General features: G+C 39.8%; 1 protein-coding gene across 4 annotated transcripts in view; it reads right to left on the bottom strand.

Annotated features, from left to right (window-relative positions):
- Positions 1–16,667, bottom strand: part of grin1b (glutamate receptor, ionotropic, N-methyl D-aspartate 1b) — a 97,905-nt gene extending 81,238 nt beyond the window's left edge. For 2 of the 4 annotated variants that reach the window (XM_074670066.1, XM_074670067.1), the window contains exons 1-2: positions 15,983–16,667; positions 9,985–10,241 (exon numbers count right to left, since the gene is read on the bottom strand). In XM_074670066.1, the coding sequence (XP_074526167.1) occupies positions 9,985–10,241; position 15,983 (258 nt within the window). In that variant the 5' untranslated portion in view covers positions 15,984–16,667. The remainder of the gene's footprint in view (positions 1–9,984; positions 10,242–15,982) is intronic. The other 2 variants (XM_074670068.1, XM_074670069.1) reach the window with 1 other exon arrangement.
- Positions 16,668–17,413: the final 746 nt, after the last annotated feature.

Raw genomic sequence — 17,413 nt, 5'->3', positions numbered from 1 at the left:
GATAATCTCATTTTAAAATGTGGATTATAAACAGTCAGAAAATTTCAACATCACTTTAAACAGATTAAAACACTTTAAACAGTGAAGTCGAGCTTAAAAACATTGGGCCTAATTCTCGGAGGCTTAAACGCTTCCCAAACTGTGCTGCAGAGTGAAATGTGTGTCTGCGCTCTGCTGCTGTTTGCCTACATCTACATGAGTCATTAGGCGTTCATTTGGTGGAAAACAGCCCCTTTCTATGCAAATGAGCTTCACTGAGTAAGACATCTAATTCACTCAGGCTGACAGCCTCTGTCTGCTGAGAGCTGTTAGGAGTTAAAGCAGTGACGACGCCTCGTCACCTCGGCCCCTTCCTCTCCGCTACGTCTTCATTTATTCATCCCCAGAAAGAAAACAGTCATCCGTCGTGTCTTTTGATTATGATTTAAAATCTTAATGAAATTCTGTTTTTCTCTTTTTGAAACTGGATTGTGAGATATTGGGATTGTGATACAATCAGGATTCAAAAGCAGAAATTTCAAGAGTTTTTTATGGAAACACTGAAATGAATTTATCATCACACATGTAGGGAAAATCTGCCAGCAGCGTAAACATCATACAGCTTTTATAGGAGTGTGTGTGTGTGTGTGTGTGTGTGTGTGTGTGTGTGTGTGTGTGTGTGTGTGTGTGTGTGTGTGTGTGTGTGTGTGTGTTACTGGCTCCATAATCCGTCCATCTCCGCTGGGAGGATGGACGGATTACATCTCTGTTTCTGCAGCGAGAGTGGGGATGTTAATCTGCCCCCCCCCCAGCCCACCCCCCTCCCTCCCTGATAACAAAGCCTTTGTCTGACACGTTGACGCCATGTTGGCCTCATTTCCTCCACAAAGGACGGCGTTCGGTGGCATGTTGAATATGATGTTCTGACTTTGTCTCGATCAATTCTCCTGCCGCTGATTTGTTGGAGACAAATTGTCGCCGTGTTTATCTGACGTCTGATTCCTGCCTGTGTGACAAACGATAACATCAACTAAGAGATTCACAACACGAACCTTTTAAAATAAAAGCCCTCCGTAACCACCGTGACATCACACAGGTAGATAAAAGGTCAAAGAATTTGGTCGTGAAGGTCAAATACTCAACAAATGCTGAAATCATCCTGGAAACATGATAGAGGGCGCTGATTGCAAAGTTGAACACACTACAAATAATAACAACATTTCTCCACATCCAGCTCTAAAACGTCACTTTTTCTGCAGATTTAGAGAAATATTTGTGAAATATATTTGTGAAATATTATATAAAAATATTGAATGTTTTATTTAAATGTTAAATGTTTTATATAAATGTTATAAATAAATGTCCTGGTTTAAAATATTTGGCTATGTTTCTAAACATTTAGTTTTTATTCTTAATATTTAGCTAAAAATACATGTTTCTCTAAGATTTCTAAATCTTAAGCAAAGATTTCTGAATATGAAGTCAAGATTTCTGTATCTTGAGGTACAATTCCTAAATATTTCGCTATTGTGCAAATTCACACTTCCACCCTGTTAAAGATCCTGTGGCCAACATCGAAGAAGTCAAAATCTGCTTGGCTGGATCGCTTCCTCAAACTTTTATTTTGGTACTTCCAGCGGGCGGGAGTGTGATAATAATTTTTAGAAATTAAGAAAATCTTTGCTCAAGATTTAGAAATCTTGACTTCATATTTAGAAACCTTAGCTTAAAGATGCTATGAGGAGGATCTGTTTTGATTGTACTCTCTCGCCACCTTGTGGCCCGGAGTCTCCGCACACAGTCGTAAATTACTTTTGGCGAGGCGTGTGTTTGTTTTGGAATTAAATGGAGATCAGATCAAAACAAATTTTCTTTGTTCAAGTCAACTTTTTACTGGATACAACCATAGACTTAAAAAAAATGGACGTCCGCTTGCTCAGCTCGAAGTGAGGTCGCCACGTCCTGGCAGACTACCTGCGTTTGTTTATATCTGGTACACCGCGCCTGGACTGAGCGCCTCGTAGCCAGCTGTGGCTCTGCAGCGGAGGTAGCGCCGTTTTACAACACGATGAGAACTAGAGCCTTATTTAGCGGTGTTTTTGTGTGAAAGTAACGCGCTGAAAATTCTCTAAATAAAGCGTGAATGCAGACCGATATCAGATTTTTCTGGTGGGAGTCCGTTTATTTGTGTTTTTGGTCAAGTAAAATATGGCCCCGTCTGAGTGCAGAGGAAACCAGCAGAGGAGCAGGGAGGGGGTGTTTGGTGCGAGGGCTCTGGGCTTCTGCTGCACAAAAACACTGCTGTAGGGGTAATTTCTGCCCTAAACCAAGTGATAGGACCCAACTTGTTCCACTTTAAAGTGTAGATTAGGATCAGGCACATATCTAGAAGGGAGACTTTTTCAAGATCACTTTCAAACTCCTCTCAGCCTCTTTAAGATCTAGAAATCTCAACTTTATATTTAGAAATCTTTGCTTAAGATTCAGAAATCTTAGAAAAAAATTAAATGAAAACTAAAAGTTTACAAATGTAGCTAAATATATAGAATCAGTACATTTATTTGTAACATTTACATACAACATTTAACAGTTGGACAAAAAAATTACATGTAATATTTGACAACTTTATTTGACAAATATTTCTCTAAATCTGCAGAAAAAGTGATGCTTTAGAGCTAAATGTGGAGAAATCTTGCTATTTGTAGCGTGTGCTGTCAGCGCTCAATAATATGAGGCACAGATCGCTGTGGATCTGTGTAGGACTTGCTCCTATCAGACAGCTGTCGCTCTGCGTGGGACACAAACACAGACTGCAGACCGCCGTATGTTTCTCGCACCTCGCCGTCATCCTGGAGAATCACAAACAGCAACACCAGGCTGCAAGATCCAAAAACTGATTTTAGACCCGTCAGAAGGATCAGTTCTTTGCTTTTGCTTCCTGTCCTTGTCATGCCAAAACCTGAGGAACAGAGAGCACACGCTGCCTTTGATCATGTGCACAAGACAAGCAACGAGGTTGAATCATCTACTTTTCTTCTTCTCCTGTATATCAGGGATAACTCATGGTTACCACATAGTTATTAGACACAGAACTTCAACACCGCTTTGCTCTGGGTGGGGTCTTATCACAGCCTGAAGTCCCAGTAATTTAACAGCAGCTAGTGTTAGCGATAGCTTCTCTTCTGCCTGATGCAGTTGAGCTAACATTAAACTGGTGATCCACAGTTAGTGGAAAGGATCCAGTACGTAAACACCTGTGTTGTTTAGCCTGCTGGTTTAGCATGCTTACTGCAGCTAATGCTTTAGGCATAGTGTTAACAAAAATGATGCAAACAAGCGAATGTTTTAGCAACACTTTATAGTCAATGTGATGCTAACAGAAGACAAGCTTTCAGCTGCACTTTTAACCAAATAGGGACTGAAAGAAGCTAAAATTTTAGTCGTATTGTTTATTATTTAATGCTATCAGAAACAGTTGCTTTAGCCACATAAGTTATCAAAAAATTTTTTAGCAAAAGCTAACATTTTAGTCACATTGCATTTTAACATGGTGCCAAAAGAAACTTACATGTATGTCACATTTTTACAAAAAAAAAAAACAAAATAAAACAAAACAAAACAAAACAAAACAAAAGAGGCTTACCTCCAAGCTATTTTTGAGACTAACAAAAGCTAACGTCTTAGCTACACCATTTGCCAAAGAAAGGTACCATTATAGGCTAACCTTTAAAAGCAAAAACAAACTGACAGAGGCAAATATTCTATATTCATTTTTAACCAAAAACATGTTTTACAAAAGCTAACATTAAAGTCCCATTGTTTTCTAGAAAGATGCCAACAAAAGCTAACATTTTAGCCGCACTGTACAACAAAAAAAGTCAGGCAAAAGTTACAGTTTAGCCTCATTGATGACCAAAAAGATTCTAACAGAAGCTTACGTTTTAGCCTCAGTGCCTAGCAAGAGCAGCTAACGTTTTAGTAACACTGATAACTTAAAGTGTGCTAACAGAAGCTAACATTTTAGCCACAATTTCAGCAAAAAGATGCCAAGAAGTGTAATTTTTTAGTTTTTTTTGTCAACCTAAAAGATGCAAACAGATGCTTACATTAAGCAATATTTACCAAAAGATGTAAACAGATGCTAACCATTGAGCTACTTTATTTGAGTACGCAAAGGAGACTTACAGAAGCTAATATTTTAGCCATATTGTTTATTGATATGATGCTAACAGAAACAGTTGCTTTAGTCACATTGTTTACCAAAAAATGTTAACAAAAGCTAACATTCTAGCCAAATTATATTTTAACATGGTGCTAAAAGAAGCTAATATTTCAGTCACATTTTAACTAAATAAATGCAAACAGAAGCTTAGCTTTAAGCTACTTTTTTTTCCCAAAAAAGGACTAACAGAAGTTCACATCTTAGCAACACCATTTGCAAAAAAAGTTGCCATAATAGGCTAACCTTTAAACATTGTTTAGTGGAAAAATAGAGTGACAGAAGCTAATATTTTAGCTTCATTATTAACCAAAAAGATGTCACAAAAGCTAAGATTTTAGCCATGCTTTATTGTAAGACTGTGCTGTCAGAAACTAACACTGTAGCTACATTGTTAACTAGAAAGCTAACCTTTTAGCAACACTGATCAACAAAAGGAGCTCATTTTTTAGCTACAAAGACCGAGAAGATTCTCAGATGAGATTACATTTAAGTCACATTGGTAACTTTAAGGATGCTAACAGAAGCTAAAATTTTAGCCACATTTTCAGCAAAAAGATGCCAAGAAAAGTGTATGCTTTTAGCATTTTTGTTAACTTAAAAGATGCTAATAGATGCTTACATTCAGCAATGTTTACCAAAAGATGCAAAGACATGCTAACCTTAAGCTACTTTTTTATTGCGCAAAGGAGACTGACAGAAGCTAATATCTTAGCCACATTGTTGCTTAATATGACTTAATATGATATGAACAGAAGCTAATGGTTTCACCTTATAGTGCTGCCTGTGGCGTCAACAAGCAAAAGATAAACTGTCTGATCTCTTTTTCATGGATTGATTTGGTACGGAGAGTAATTAGTTGGTATCTAGAGTTGCTCATGTAAAGGAAAGTTGATAACTGTTGTCGAGGGGTTTTGACCAATCAGAATTGAGAATCTAACACAGACAGAAGGTCAGCAAGAAAACCAGGTGTGATTTGAAGTCAGTGGTTGAGATAATCAACTTGTTTGTGGATGTTTTCTGAAAGCATAGCTCAGGTTATTTCACCCTTTAACTTCCTCACAGTTTCAGGTTTTTTGGACCTGGGAGGCCACCGTCAGACCCTTTTAGACCCTCCATAGGCCTCATTTCTTCCTTTTTGGTCGTGATGTTAATTTATAATGAGAAAAGAAGAAAAAAGACGTCAAACTGCTTTGAAAGTGTTTCCAAAAGTTGAATTTTGCTCCTACTGAAAATGTTTCACTGAGTTTACCGTCTGAAGTCTCATTTTATTATCTGGTGTTTTGCAGACCCGGATCAGCCCAGCAGGTCATGAACCAGAGCTGCAGACTCCAGACTCGCTCTGAGACTCTCCCTCAGTCTGTGTCCCATAAATCTTCTCAGTTCAGATTAAAGAAATTAGCCTTTCGTTATAAGATTAATTATTCATGAGCGGCTAAATAGTTTCCCTCTCCCCCAGCACGTCGCCTGGTTCCCTCTCTGCAGCCGTGAAAATCACTTATTTATGTCCTGTGTCTCTGAGTCCTGCACCGGACCGCGCGACACACACATAAATCTGTTGTGTAATGGGTGAAAAATATGTGTTAAGAGATTTTTTGGAAAACATAAACAAGTTAAACCCAGAAGAGGAGCGTGCAGGAGGAAACGATTCCTCTGCAGAAGTCAGAGACGCAGAACTGCAGCATTTTAAACATTTAAATCTGCTAATTTCATCAAGCCTGATCAGCTGCCAGCTTTTTTTTTTTTTTTAAGTGAAAGCCTGAGGCAAATTCTTTGACCTTTTAAATTCACAGCGGGCCAAATAATCGGACGTCACTGATCCGTGCACGATGGTGGGCAGCTCGACGCGGCTTTGACCAGAAACTGTGGATGATTTTCTTCTTCTGCAGAGAAACCTCAGGTGTAAGGTCGACTCAACAGATGATTACTGATGCACGAGGATTAAAGATGGTCAAAGTATTCGTTAACACTCCGGCGTGTTTTTCGGCTTCGTGCATGTTTTTGTTTTTGTTTTTGCATGATGAGCTCAGTGTGAAGGCACTTGTTTACTTCGTATGGAAATTCAGCGCCCACATCAGAGTTTTCTAATTTGGTCCAGAGTCTTACCTTTGAGTGGTTCAGAAACGGAAACTGTACAGGAGATAAAAAGCTGAGCTCGAGATCAGGGCTCAAAAAAACCCTGATAAGGGAGTCGAGAAATGCCTTTCAATTAAAAAAATTATCAACTATTGCATATTTCATTTATTTTTGTACAAAACAAGAAAAAAAGCTCAATTTTTCTAAAAAAAACTTTTACCATATTTTTTTGAGCAACAATGACTCGAACTTGGCATCTGGCGGCGTTTCAACCATAGAAACTATCCCACAAAACAACATGCGTTTCTGTGGAGGAAGATTAGGGCCACAAAAAAAAAAAAAAACGTCCAATTTTCTTTAAATAACTATTTTTTCTAAAAAAAAATAGTCTGAATTCTTAGAGAAGAGTCAGAATTTTGACTTTTTTTCTCAGAAAAAATAGTAATTATAATAAAATTTGTATGTTTTTTTTTTTTTTTTTTTTTTTTTTTTGTGGCCTTAATCCTCTTCCATACATTTCAATTACTGTAACTAGGAATGCACCAATATGAACATTTTGGCTGATATCGATATCCCATATTAATATTACTGTTATGGCTGATAACCAATATTTACCAGTATCAAGTTGGTTAAAAAAAAAAAGAAAAAACAATCTCAACACAGATGATGCGTTGTAGTAGTCCAAAGAGAAAGAGCCGTACCATCTTGAGAAAAGACGACCATGGAGAGGATCAGAGGATAGAGCGTCTGTTTTTTGGATCAAAAACAGGAAGAGAAATGTAAAAGAAGAGAGTCCACTCTTCTTAGGTAGTTTTAGTGTTTACATAGTCAGAGAAAACAAGATTATTTGGGTCTTGAAAGATTGTCAGAGATGCTCTGAAAATGACTGGCAGCTAACGAGTTAATATCGGCCGATACCAATATGTTAGAAAAATGACTACCATCGGCCAATACTGATATTGATACCAATGGATCATGCATCCCTATTTGTAACTAGGTTAGGTATTTACTTCCTAAAGATAAATTTATCCCTGAAAATTTGGGGGGGAACAGCCTGCAAGCTAAACATTTTCTGATTGGTGAAGCAGCCACAGTTCCTCCCTCCCCCAGCTGTGATTTCCGACTTCCGAGTCGGAACGCCCAGCTGAAACACCCCCAGAGGTCTGAATTTCCGATTTGTAAGTAAGAGCACACACCACCCCCTGAGTTCCTAGTAGGAAATTCTGAGTTCAGGGGTAAACATTTTAAACATTCATTGAGCTCATGTTATATTCTTTGCATCTTAGAATTTCTTACTGGTGTTTGTCACAATAAATCAGCCTTATGTATAGTATTATTCAATGTTTATGTGCAGAAATACTGCTGCTCTGGCTAGTTTTTCCAACTTGGCAACTGGAACACTGAACTCGGAGATGACATCACTCCTGACTTCCCAGTCCTGAGTACAATTGGAACGCAGCATTAGTTTAGTACCCTCTAACCACTGGTCTTCTTTGAGCCTGATAGTGTGAATGTGTCTCTGTCAGCTCCCGGTGTTCCAGTTTAAAGAGTGACCCTGTAAACTGGAGACCTTCAGATGAACGTGTCAGTGGAGATCCAGTTTACAGCAGCTGTTCAAACACAGAAGAAGTCCTGGGGAAGTCATCCTGGTTTGGTTTGTTATACATGTCATAATCATAGACTGTATATAGAGTGGGCAGCGTGGCTCCGCCATTTATCATTGTACGGTTTTGAAGCAAAAATTTCACAGTCACAGGTGCCAGCATTGGCAGCCAGAGTCTGCGCAGTAGAGACGATGATTTTTCTCCTTTTGAGAGTCTAATCACTTCTTGACTCTACCTCCCGACATATTTCACAATCCACGAAAAAATTCACAAGAACAGCAGCTGTCAATCATCGTTAAACGTTACGTAAAGCCTCGTTTTTAACCTCTTATAACTAATGAAAATGAAACTTTTCAGAAAAAAAGAGGACTTGGATACAAGACAGCAAAATGATATCTTCAAATCACCACAACAATCAGAAATGAGAAACATTTCAACCAGGTGTATTAATTTATCAAAGTTTGACCACAGCCCATCTGGAATGACTGGAAAGCCGGATTTTTTAACCTATACTGCAGCCAGCCACCAGGGGGAGCAGTTTTTGTGGAGACCTCACTTTGAGCCGAGCAAGCGGACGTCCATTTTTGTTACAGTCTATGGTCATAATCTGCTCATCAGATCAGGGTTTAATGAGGATCATTAACGGTCTTCTTTTGAAGCTCAAACACGGCTAAGGTACTTTTATAGGTACGACCAAATTCTGTCTGTAGTACCAGGTACCAAGTCACGTAAAACCAAAAGGTGCCATGTTTAGGGTTCCTAAACCCATCTTTGTGACTTTGAGGGAGTTGGAGAATAGGTAATTTTCCATGCTGGACATGAACACAGCATCTCAAGGTTATTTACTGAAGAAAAAATATGTTAAGTCGAAAAACTTTGAGATTTTATTATTAAACAAATTTATATTTTTTACCACATTAACACAAAAAAGAGCCAACAACTGGTACCGTTGAGTACCGATATCAATTGCCAGGTACCAGGCAGATCTTGGGAACGTTTTAACAGGAAACAAAATCTCCTGGACCCTGTGGTTGAAACACAGTTTAGGACTGAGAGGCCGACTGGTGCTTTTTTATTGATATGCCAAAGATGCAAAGAGAGGTTCTTCAAACCATGACTTTCGCTGACTAAGATTTTAGATCAAACGCAGCTGGAGGAGCAGAGAAACATGTTTGATGTGTTAAAGAGCCGTCGAAGAGAAGACAAGGGAAGCTCAAACTTCAGCATCTCACAAGTTAAGTAGGTGAGATGCTAAAAATAGCATCTTTAGACTGTTGCTAACAATTCTCTTCATCTAGGCTCAAAAACAGAGTTAGACCCTTCTTTGTAATGGTGGTGGAGATAAACGAAAGTCATTGAAAAATACAAAAAACAGGAAGCTGAAAACTAAGAATATAAACATTATTTAGCCTCAGCCTCTGGGATCATGATGTTCTGATCAGCACGTAGGATTCAAGACTTTTCAGTTCATTAGAAACTTGCACCTACTCCAGCATCTCTTCATCAACCTTACGTTAAAACACTTAAAGTGATACTCCGGGATGGAACAAGTTGGGTCCTATCACAAGGTTTAGGGCAGAAATTACCCCTACAGCAGTGATTTTGTGCAGCAGAAGCCCAGGGCGCTCGCACCAAACACCCCCTCCCTGCTCCTCTGCAGGTTTCCTCTGCACTCAGACGGGGCCATATTTTACTAGACCAAAAACACAAAAACACCGCTAAATAAGGCTCTAGTTCTCATCGTGTCGTAAAACGGCGCTACCTCCGCTGCAGAGCCACAGCTGGCTACGAGGCGCTCGCCGCTTAGTGTATCAGTCCGCGTGCACGGCGTGCCAGATATAAACAAACGCAGGTAGTCTGCCAGGACGAATTATGCAAAAAGAACGTAAAGATGAGTGATTATGAGAGCCAGCAACGCGCTGAAAATCACAGTGACTTAGAAGATGGAAGAATTAAGACTTCCCATGCTGCCTAAATGGCCGACCCTGGAGGCCAAAGCTGTCACTGCAGTCAGGTCACGCTCAGAGAAAGTTACTCTTATTCATCAGCGTAAATTTGCATCAACTTTCAGTTTGAGAAGTGATTGTTATGTTTGTGTTTCATCACCTGGTTAGAGATGAGGTCCTCACAGACGGACAGCGCCATCTGGATGGCGTTGGGTTTGTGTGTGACGGAGATGGCGTTCATCTTGAACTTGTCTTTCCCGTACAGCGTGTTGGCCTGGCTCACGGCGTCCTTGAACACCTGCTCGTAGCGTTTCTGACTCAGCACGGCGCCGATGTTCACCAGCCGAGGCTCGCAGCCGCAGCGGGCGACTGAACAGCACTGCAGGACGGTGAGAAGAAGCATGCCCCGGAGCTCCACTGAGGAAGAGGAGGAGGAAGAGGAAGAAGGGTTAAAACGTGACCTGATGAGTAGAATCATACATCCAATCAGCCCTGCCTGAGATTACAAAAAGTTGTCCAGTGGCAAAACAAGTGAGTCCCCAAAAACTGAGCACATAGACTTGGACAAAACAAGCCTTAGCAAACATGTTTTCAGAAAATTATTTCCAACCCACTAATTTTAAAGATATCAAGGCTACAAGTTTTGCACATTCAGGCTTAATCAGGGTCTGGTTGACTTATCTGACATGCAGACACATTGAAGCTGTTAGCCAAGATGCTAAAACCTGCCAAAATTTATGTTGAGACGGCTTTGAATGTGTTTTAATTGGCAGTCAAAGTCTGCATTTTAACATGGGTGTTAATGGAGATCCTTTGCTCTAGAGGCCAGCCTCTAGTGGACACTAGAGGAACTGCAGATCCTCATTACCTTTGTTTTCTAAAAGGTTTCTTCTTGTCCCACTCCATTAGCATGCTTACTTAAGGTGTTTGGCAGTTAATGTCTAAAATTGAGCAGAGGCTGCTGAGATTTGTTCCTCACTAAGTCGTTTGACCATTTCAATACGAACCAGTTGATGGCGCTAAATGAAAGACTGAGCATCATCAAAGCCACATTATTCATCCTGAAGGGAACATTAATGTCCAAAGCACATCTCATTACAATCCGTCAAACAGTTAATGAGACATTTCAGAGCGGAGCGATCAATAATGCTTTGCTGCTGTCGATCTGCTGCTGCTGCCGCCGGCTGCAGATCAAACTGAGTTATCATTCTCCGTCTCACCAACCATCGGCTTTGTGTGCAGACTGTTTTTTTTCTTTTTATGAACTCTTACCAACAGTCTCCAGTGTGGGAATGTGAGAACATGGATCATTAAGCTGTCACACCCACTCTGACATATTCCAGGGTCTGTATGACTAATAAGTATAAAACATTATGTCGCTGTTTCAGCGGATTGCTCCACAAAACTGGTTGTTATGGCTCTGATTTTATCCTGAGGGGCTAAAAGTGTCTGATCAAAGAAGATTCAATGAACAGTCTTCTTTTTGTAGCTGACAGGCTCAAATTTTGGTCTGAATGTGTTGAAGATAAAAGAAAGACTCCCTATGGAGCGAGACCATTTTAATAAAGATGAAGACACTCCTTATTAGACTAAGACGGACTCGTTACATCAGTCTCCTTAAAGCCACCAGACTCCATTTACAAAAACAGTGTTTTAAACTCACAGGACAGGAAGTTGATACAGTACAACTGTGTGTTATCATGTCTGTGTCACACTTATGGTGCAGATTTTCATGTCGTAGGAATCAATGATTATGTGTGCCAACGGTTTAACACAGTCTGTTAGGAACACCAGATCTTCACTAGATCTTCACCAGATCTTCACAAGGTCTTAAAGACATATTCACCAGACCTTCACCAGAACTTCTCCAGGTCTTTAAGTAGTCTTCACCAGATCTTCACTAGATCTTTACAGGACATTTGAAAGGTCTTTGTTAGATCTTCACCAGGTCTTTACCAGGTCTTCATGAGAACTTCAACATATCTTCACAAGGTCTTCTCAAGGTCTTTGCCAGATTTTAACGAGGTCTTTGAGAGGTCTTCTCAAGATCATCATTAAATCTTATGGTTTTTGCCAGAACTACACGGATCTTCACAAAGTCTTCTCGAGGTCTTTGCCAGATCTTCACCAGATCTTCACACGGTCGTCTCAAGGTCTTTGCCAGATCTTTACAAGGTCTTCTAAAGGTCTCTGCCAGATCTTCACAAGATCTTTACAATGTCTTCTAATGGTTTTTTTTGTCAGATCTACATCAGATCATCACCAGATCTTCACCAGATCTTCACAAGGTCTTTTCAAGGTCTTTACAAGATCTTCACCAGATATTTACAAGGTCTTCTCAATGTCTTTCCTAGATCTTCACAAGGTCTTCTCAAGGTCTTTCCAAGATCTTCACAAGGTCTTGTCAAGGTCTTAACAAGATCTTCACAAGGTCTTCTCAAGGTCTTTACAAGATCTTCACCAGATATTTACAAGGTCTTCTCAAGGTCTCTGCCAGATCTTTGCCAGATCTTTACAAGGTCTTCTTGAAGTCTTTGCCAGATCTTCATCAGATCTTCACAAGGTCTTCTCAAGGTCTTCCCTAGATCTTCACAAGGTCTTCTCAAGGTCTTTCCAAGATCTTCACCAGATATTTACAAGGTCTTCTCAAGGTATTTCCAAGATCTTCAAAAGGTCTTCTCAAGGTCTTTCCAAGATCTTCACCAGATATTTACAAGGTCTTCTTGAGGTCTTTGCCAGATCTTTACAAGGTCTTCTTGAGGTCTTTGCCAGATCTTCACAAGGTCTTCCCAAGGTCTTTACAAGATCTTCACCAGATATTTACAAGGTTTTCTCAAGGTCTCTGCCAGATCTTCGCCAGATCTTTACAAGGTCTTCTTATGTTTTTTTTGCCAGATCTTCGCCAGATCTTTACAAGGTCTTCTGGAGGTCTTTACCAGGTCGTTACGAGATCTTCACAAAGTCTTTTTGAGACTTTCTGAAGTGATGAGCTCATCCCATAAGGTTTTTTTTACTGGTCTATGACAGGCTAGATGAAAAACACCAAGATCTACCCATAGCAGTACCCTGACAGACCCTCTACAGGACTGGCCAATCAGAGGGAAGGGGGTTTGTTGAGTCGGGATCCTTTAAGAGACAGCAGCCAAAAGTATTTCAGACGGAGGCTGAAATAAGGGTTTTCCAAGGTGCCTTCAAGGTATCACTGCATTTCAGCTTTTTTCCAATCCAGCTTATAAAAAAAGACTAAAATGAAATATCATAAGTTTTAGAGTTTTAAAATAAATCAGGTGCAGATTATCTAAAACAGACTGTTCTGTTTCCTGTGGGTTCATGTCTGAATCAGTATGAGATATGATTGAAAGTCACACATTTCTGTGAATGCATTGTGATAGAGAGTATTTGCATCAAAGGTCTGCAGCCGTTACAGTTGGATTCACGTATCGGTGTGAAGTAGCAACGCAGTTCGTCTTTTATCATGTATTAATCTGTTTACAGTGAAGTGAAAGCGGCGTTCTGCTCTTGTAATCTCGCAGCGATTGTTGCCAAAGGGTGCTCAGTCTGCCGATGACTCACATTCACTAAATAAGTTGTTGATAAAACCTTGCTGCTTCTCGTATCTCATCATCGAGCCCTCAATCTTGATCTTGTAAAGCGATAACACCAACACACACTTCACTGGTCTAACACTCGTTTCTGAAGGAGACGCATGGGAGGAAAAACGCAGCTGAGAGGAGGAGGAGGAGGAGGAGGAGGTTGGTAATTAGACACGGACCGGAGTCAGAGTGAAGAGATGAGATTCAATACACGGTCAGTGAGTCCGACCGGGTCTAAAGAGCTCGTTTCATAACTTTTTCATTTTCTAAGAGTTTGTTGAAGCTTTGCAGAATCAGAGGTGTGGCTGATCTGCTGGCAGGAGGGTTTCATTTAATCCTCAATCTGATCACTGCCTGAGTAAAACCACCAGGTGAGGTCACTGAGGCTAAAGGTGCTTTTCAACAGCAGGAACTACAGGCATTTCTGGATGGGAATGTGTCTCTGTCAGCTCCTAGTGTTTCAGTTTAAAGAGTGACCCTGTACACTGGAGACCTTCAGGTAACTGGGAGATGACAGTCTTAATAATAACCTAAATAAACTGTGAGGGGAGGAGAAAAATTCACAAGATCTCAAACTCTTCACATTCAATCTCCACGCGACTTGTTGAAATGATGTCATCACATCTCATACAGAAGGCCTCCAGTGGGCTGGCCAATCATAAGGTAGGGGGTTTGTGGAGCTGGGGACCCTTAAAGAGACAGCAGCTAGGAAAAAGACCCATAAATAAGGGACTTTTTAAGACAGTGTGAGAAAATAATAATTTTTTTTTTAGCTGTGAATCATGAATCAAGATACTATGGGAGACAAAATAAAGAGTTAAAGAAAAATCACAACACCTCGCTTTAAAAAGCCTTGGTAACGATAGACCTGAAATAGACTAATAAGAGACTTCGAAAACAGTGTGAGAAAAATGCTTATTTTTTTTAGCTGTGAATGACGTACCAAGATACTATGGCAACAAAAGAGAGACTAAAAAAATCACAACACCCCTCTTTAAAAAGACATGATAAGGACAGACATAAAACAGACAAATAAGGGACTCCTGAGACAGAGTGAAAAAAATAATTATTGTTTTTTAGCTGTGAATCATGTATTGAGATACTATGGGAGACAAAATAAAGATTAAAAAAAATCACAACACCCCTCTTTAAATAGACTCCATAATGATAGACTTGAAATAGACAAATAAGGTACTTCTAAAATAGTGTGAGAAAAATATATTTTTTTTGTAGCTGTGAATCATGTATTAAGATACTATGGGAACACCAGAGAGCCAAAATACAGGCCTAAAAAAATCATGACACCCCTCTTTAAATTGGCTTGATATAGACTTGAAATAGACAAATAAGAGACTTCTAAAACAGTGTGAGAAAAATACTGTTTTTTTAGGCTATGAATCATGTTTCAAGGTACTAAAGGAACAACAGAGAGACAAAAAAAATAATCACAACACCCCTCTTTAAAAAGACTTGATAACGAAAGACTTAAAGTAGACAATAAGAAGCTTCTAAAACAGTGCGAAAAACAATGATTTTTAAAGCTGTGAATCATGGATTAAGATACTATGGGAACACCAGAGAGACAAACTAATAATCCTAAAAATAAAATCACAACACCCCTCTTTAAATTGACTTGATAAGGGTAAACTTGCAATGGATAAATAAGGGACCTCTAAAACAGTGCGAGAAAAATAATGATTTTTTGTAGCTCAGAATCTTGTATCAAGATACTATGGGAACACCAGAGAGACAAAATAAAGACTGAAAAAAATCACAACACCCCTCTTTAAATTGACTTGATTTGGACTTGAAATAGACAAAAAGGGGAATTCTAAAACTGTGAGAAAAATGACGGTAATTTTGAAAGCTGTGAATCATGTATCAAGAAACTAAGGGAACACCAGAGAGACAAAAAAGAACTAAAAAAAAAATCACAACACCACTCTTTAAATAGGCTCGGTAAGGATAGACTTGAATTAGACCACTAAGAGACTTTTAAAACACTGTGAGAAAAATACTGGGGTTTTTTTTAGCTTTAATTCAATTATCAAGATACTACGGGAACACCAGAGAGGCAAAATAAAGACTAAAAGATAATCACAACACCCCTCTTTAAACAGACTTGATTTCTCACACCATAAAATAAATCGGATTGTAACACTTGATGGTGATTATTAAGCATTTTTTGAGGCTATAAAATCAAATCACTTACATTTTTTGAGAAATCAGTGTTGATTGGAACCAGTTTCACAACATGTTAAAACTCCTTATAGTAGCTTTAAATGTGCAATTTAACATACAAATCAGCTGTTTCACTGATAATGACAGTTCAAGATGTCACACAAACCCCAGAGCTGAGACAGAAAAGCTGCTTTAGAGGACGATTAAAACTGGAAATAAGAATTAAATGTTTGTTTTGACGGAAAAGAAGGAAATGATATGGAGATTATTGCTTATTGCTGCCAAAAGACGCGGAGACGATGAGGAAAGGGCTGAAGAGGATGAAAAGGACATGAGAAAAGACAAACAGAACAATCCAGATAAAAACAATAAAACGTGTCTTACTGTTTGCAGCTGGTTCTGGTTCCTGTTCTACCGGAGACTTTGAGATCCAACCCGGTGTTTCCTCCTCCTCGTCCTCGGGTCAGAATTCCGTTACTGCGTCGTTCACTCGGTCTCCTGTTGATTTCACCGTCTGTGATTTATTCAAATCACAGTGAACGCTCCCGGTGATAGTACCAGCACCGGTTGGCTGGTTCTGCTCCGGTTCGGTCCGGTGACTTGGGTCGTTCAGGTTAAAGGTGGTCTGGTTGTTCTCTTCTCAATCAATGAATGAAAACGTCGAACAGGTGAAAACGCCTGTGTCTCTTCACAGAGTCTCACCTGGACATGAAAGCATGCTCTGTGCTGCTGCTTCTGCTCGGTTAAAGGTTGTTTTTCATTCGGTTAACCGACAAACGCCGCTGACATTGTTGAAACCTCTCGCGCCTCGTCCTGTTGATTCACCGTGTCCCCCTCATGTCGCTTCAGCTCAGACCCCGGTGCCCCAACAAACACCAGTTTTCATCTCTTCTTTTATCGTTTAATTCAGTTTTTGTGCTGGAAAATGGTCTCGCGCTCCGTGTCAGCCGGTTGATGCTCGCGGACTTCCAGATGACCTGAAGCTCGCGAGCCCGCGGTCCGTCCTTGGATCCTAACGCTCGCCCCCGCGCGCTGACAGACGGAGGAGAGGAGGCGCGCGGGAACTGAGGGCGGGAGCGAGCTGCTGTTTGTGAATTAATGAAGCGACACCTGCTCCTGCACGCGCGGTTACACCAAAACACCTTCACACTGTGAGTCACAGTCACATCCAGTGTTATTAACACGGTCACATAAAGCCTTTATTTACTAAACCACCACCTGTACACACCACCAACCTACTGTGTGTATATAACCGTCTGTTTATTAATAAGACTATATATCCTCTCTGCAGCCTCAATGCAACTGGATAGCCTCTTTTTTAAAGAGCTTCTTTGTTTTTATCACACTTTTGTCAGAACATTTAAATATTTTACATCTTCTGTTCATAAAAAGTGCACTTTTTTCACCAATTATCATGTCAATTATCATATCATGTAATGATACCAATCGTCTTCATACCATTTTCATTTTAACAGTACACATTTATTTTACATTTCTCTATGTTTTAATCCAAATCTTGCTTTAAGGACGTGTCATTTTTCTTGCACACTGACACAAAAAGGTTTTCTATTCTCGTTTTTTTTTTCATTTTGTCATCTCATGCCCTGTTTGTTGTGGGGGTTTTTTCAGTCTTGTGGATGTATCTTGTGTTACTTTGTGTCATTAGTTATCCATTATGCCTTATATTGCACGTTTTTCCTTGTGATTCCTGGTTTATGTTGAAGTTCTTTCTCCAGTTAAATTTTGTTACCCTTCTTTTTAGTTAGGTTAGGGATGTACAGCACTGGGCAGTTGGGGAGTATGGTACCCATAGAA

Source organism: Halichoeres trimaculatus, unplaced genomic scaffold, assembly GCF_033239565.1.
Source record: "Halichoeres trimaculatus isolate MK-OKI-2021-1 unplaced genomic scaffold, fHalTri1.1 fHalTri1_scaffold_5, whole genome shotgun sequence".
Lineage (NCBI taxonomy): Eukaryota > Metazoa > Chordata > Actinopteri > Labriformes > Labridae > Halichoeres > Halichoeres trimaculatus.
This window is presented reverse-complemented; position numbering and strand designations above follow the sequence as displayed.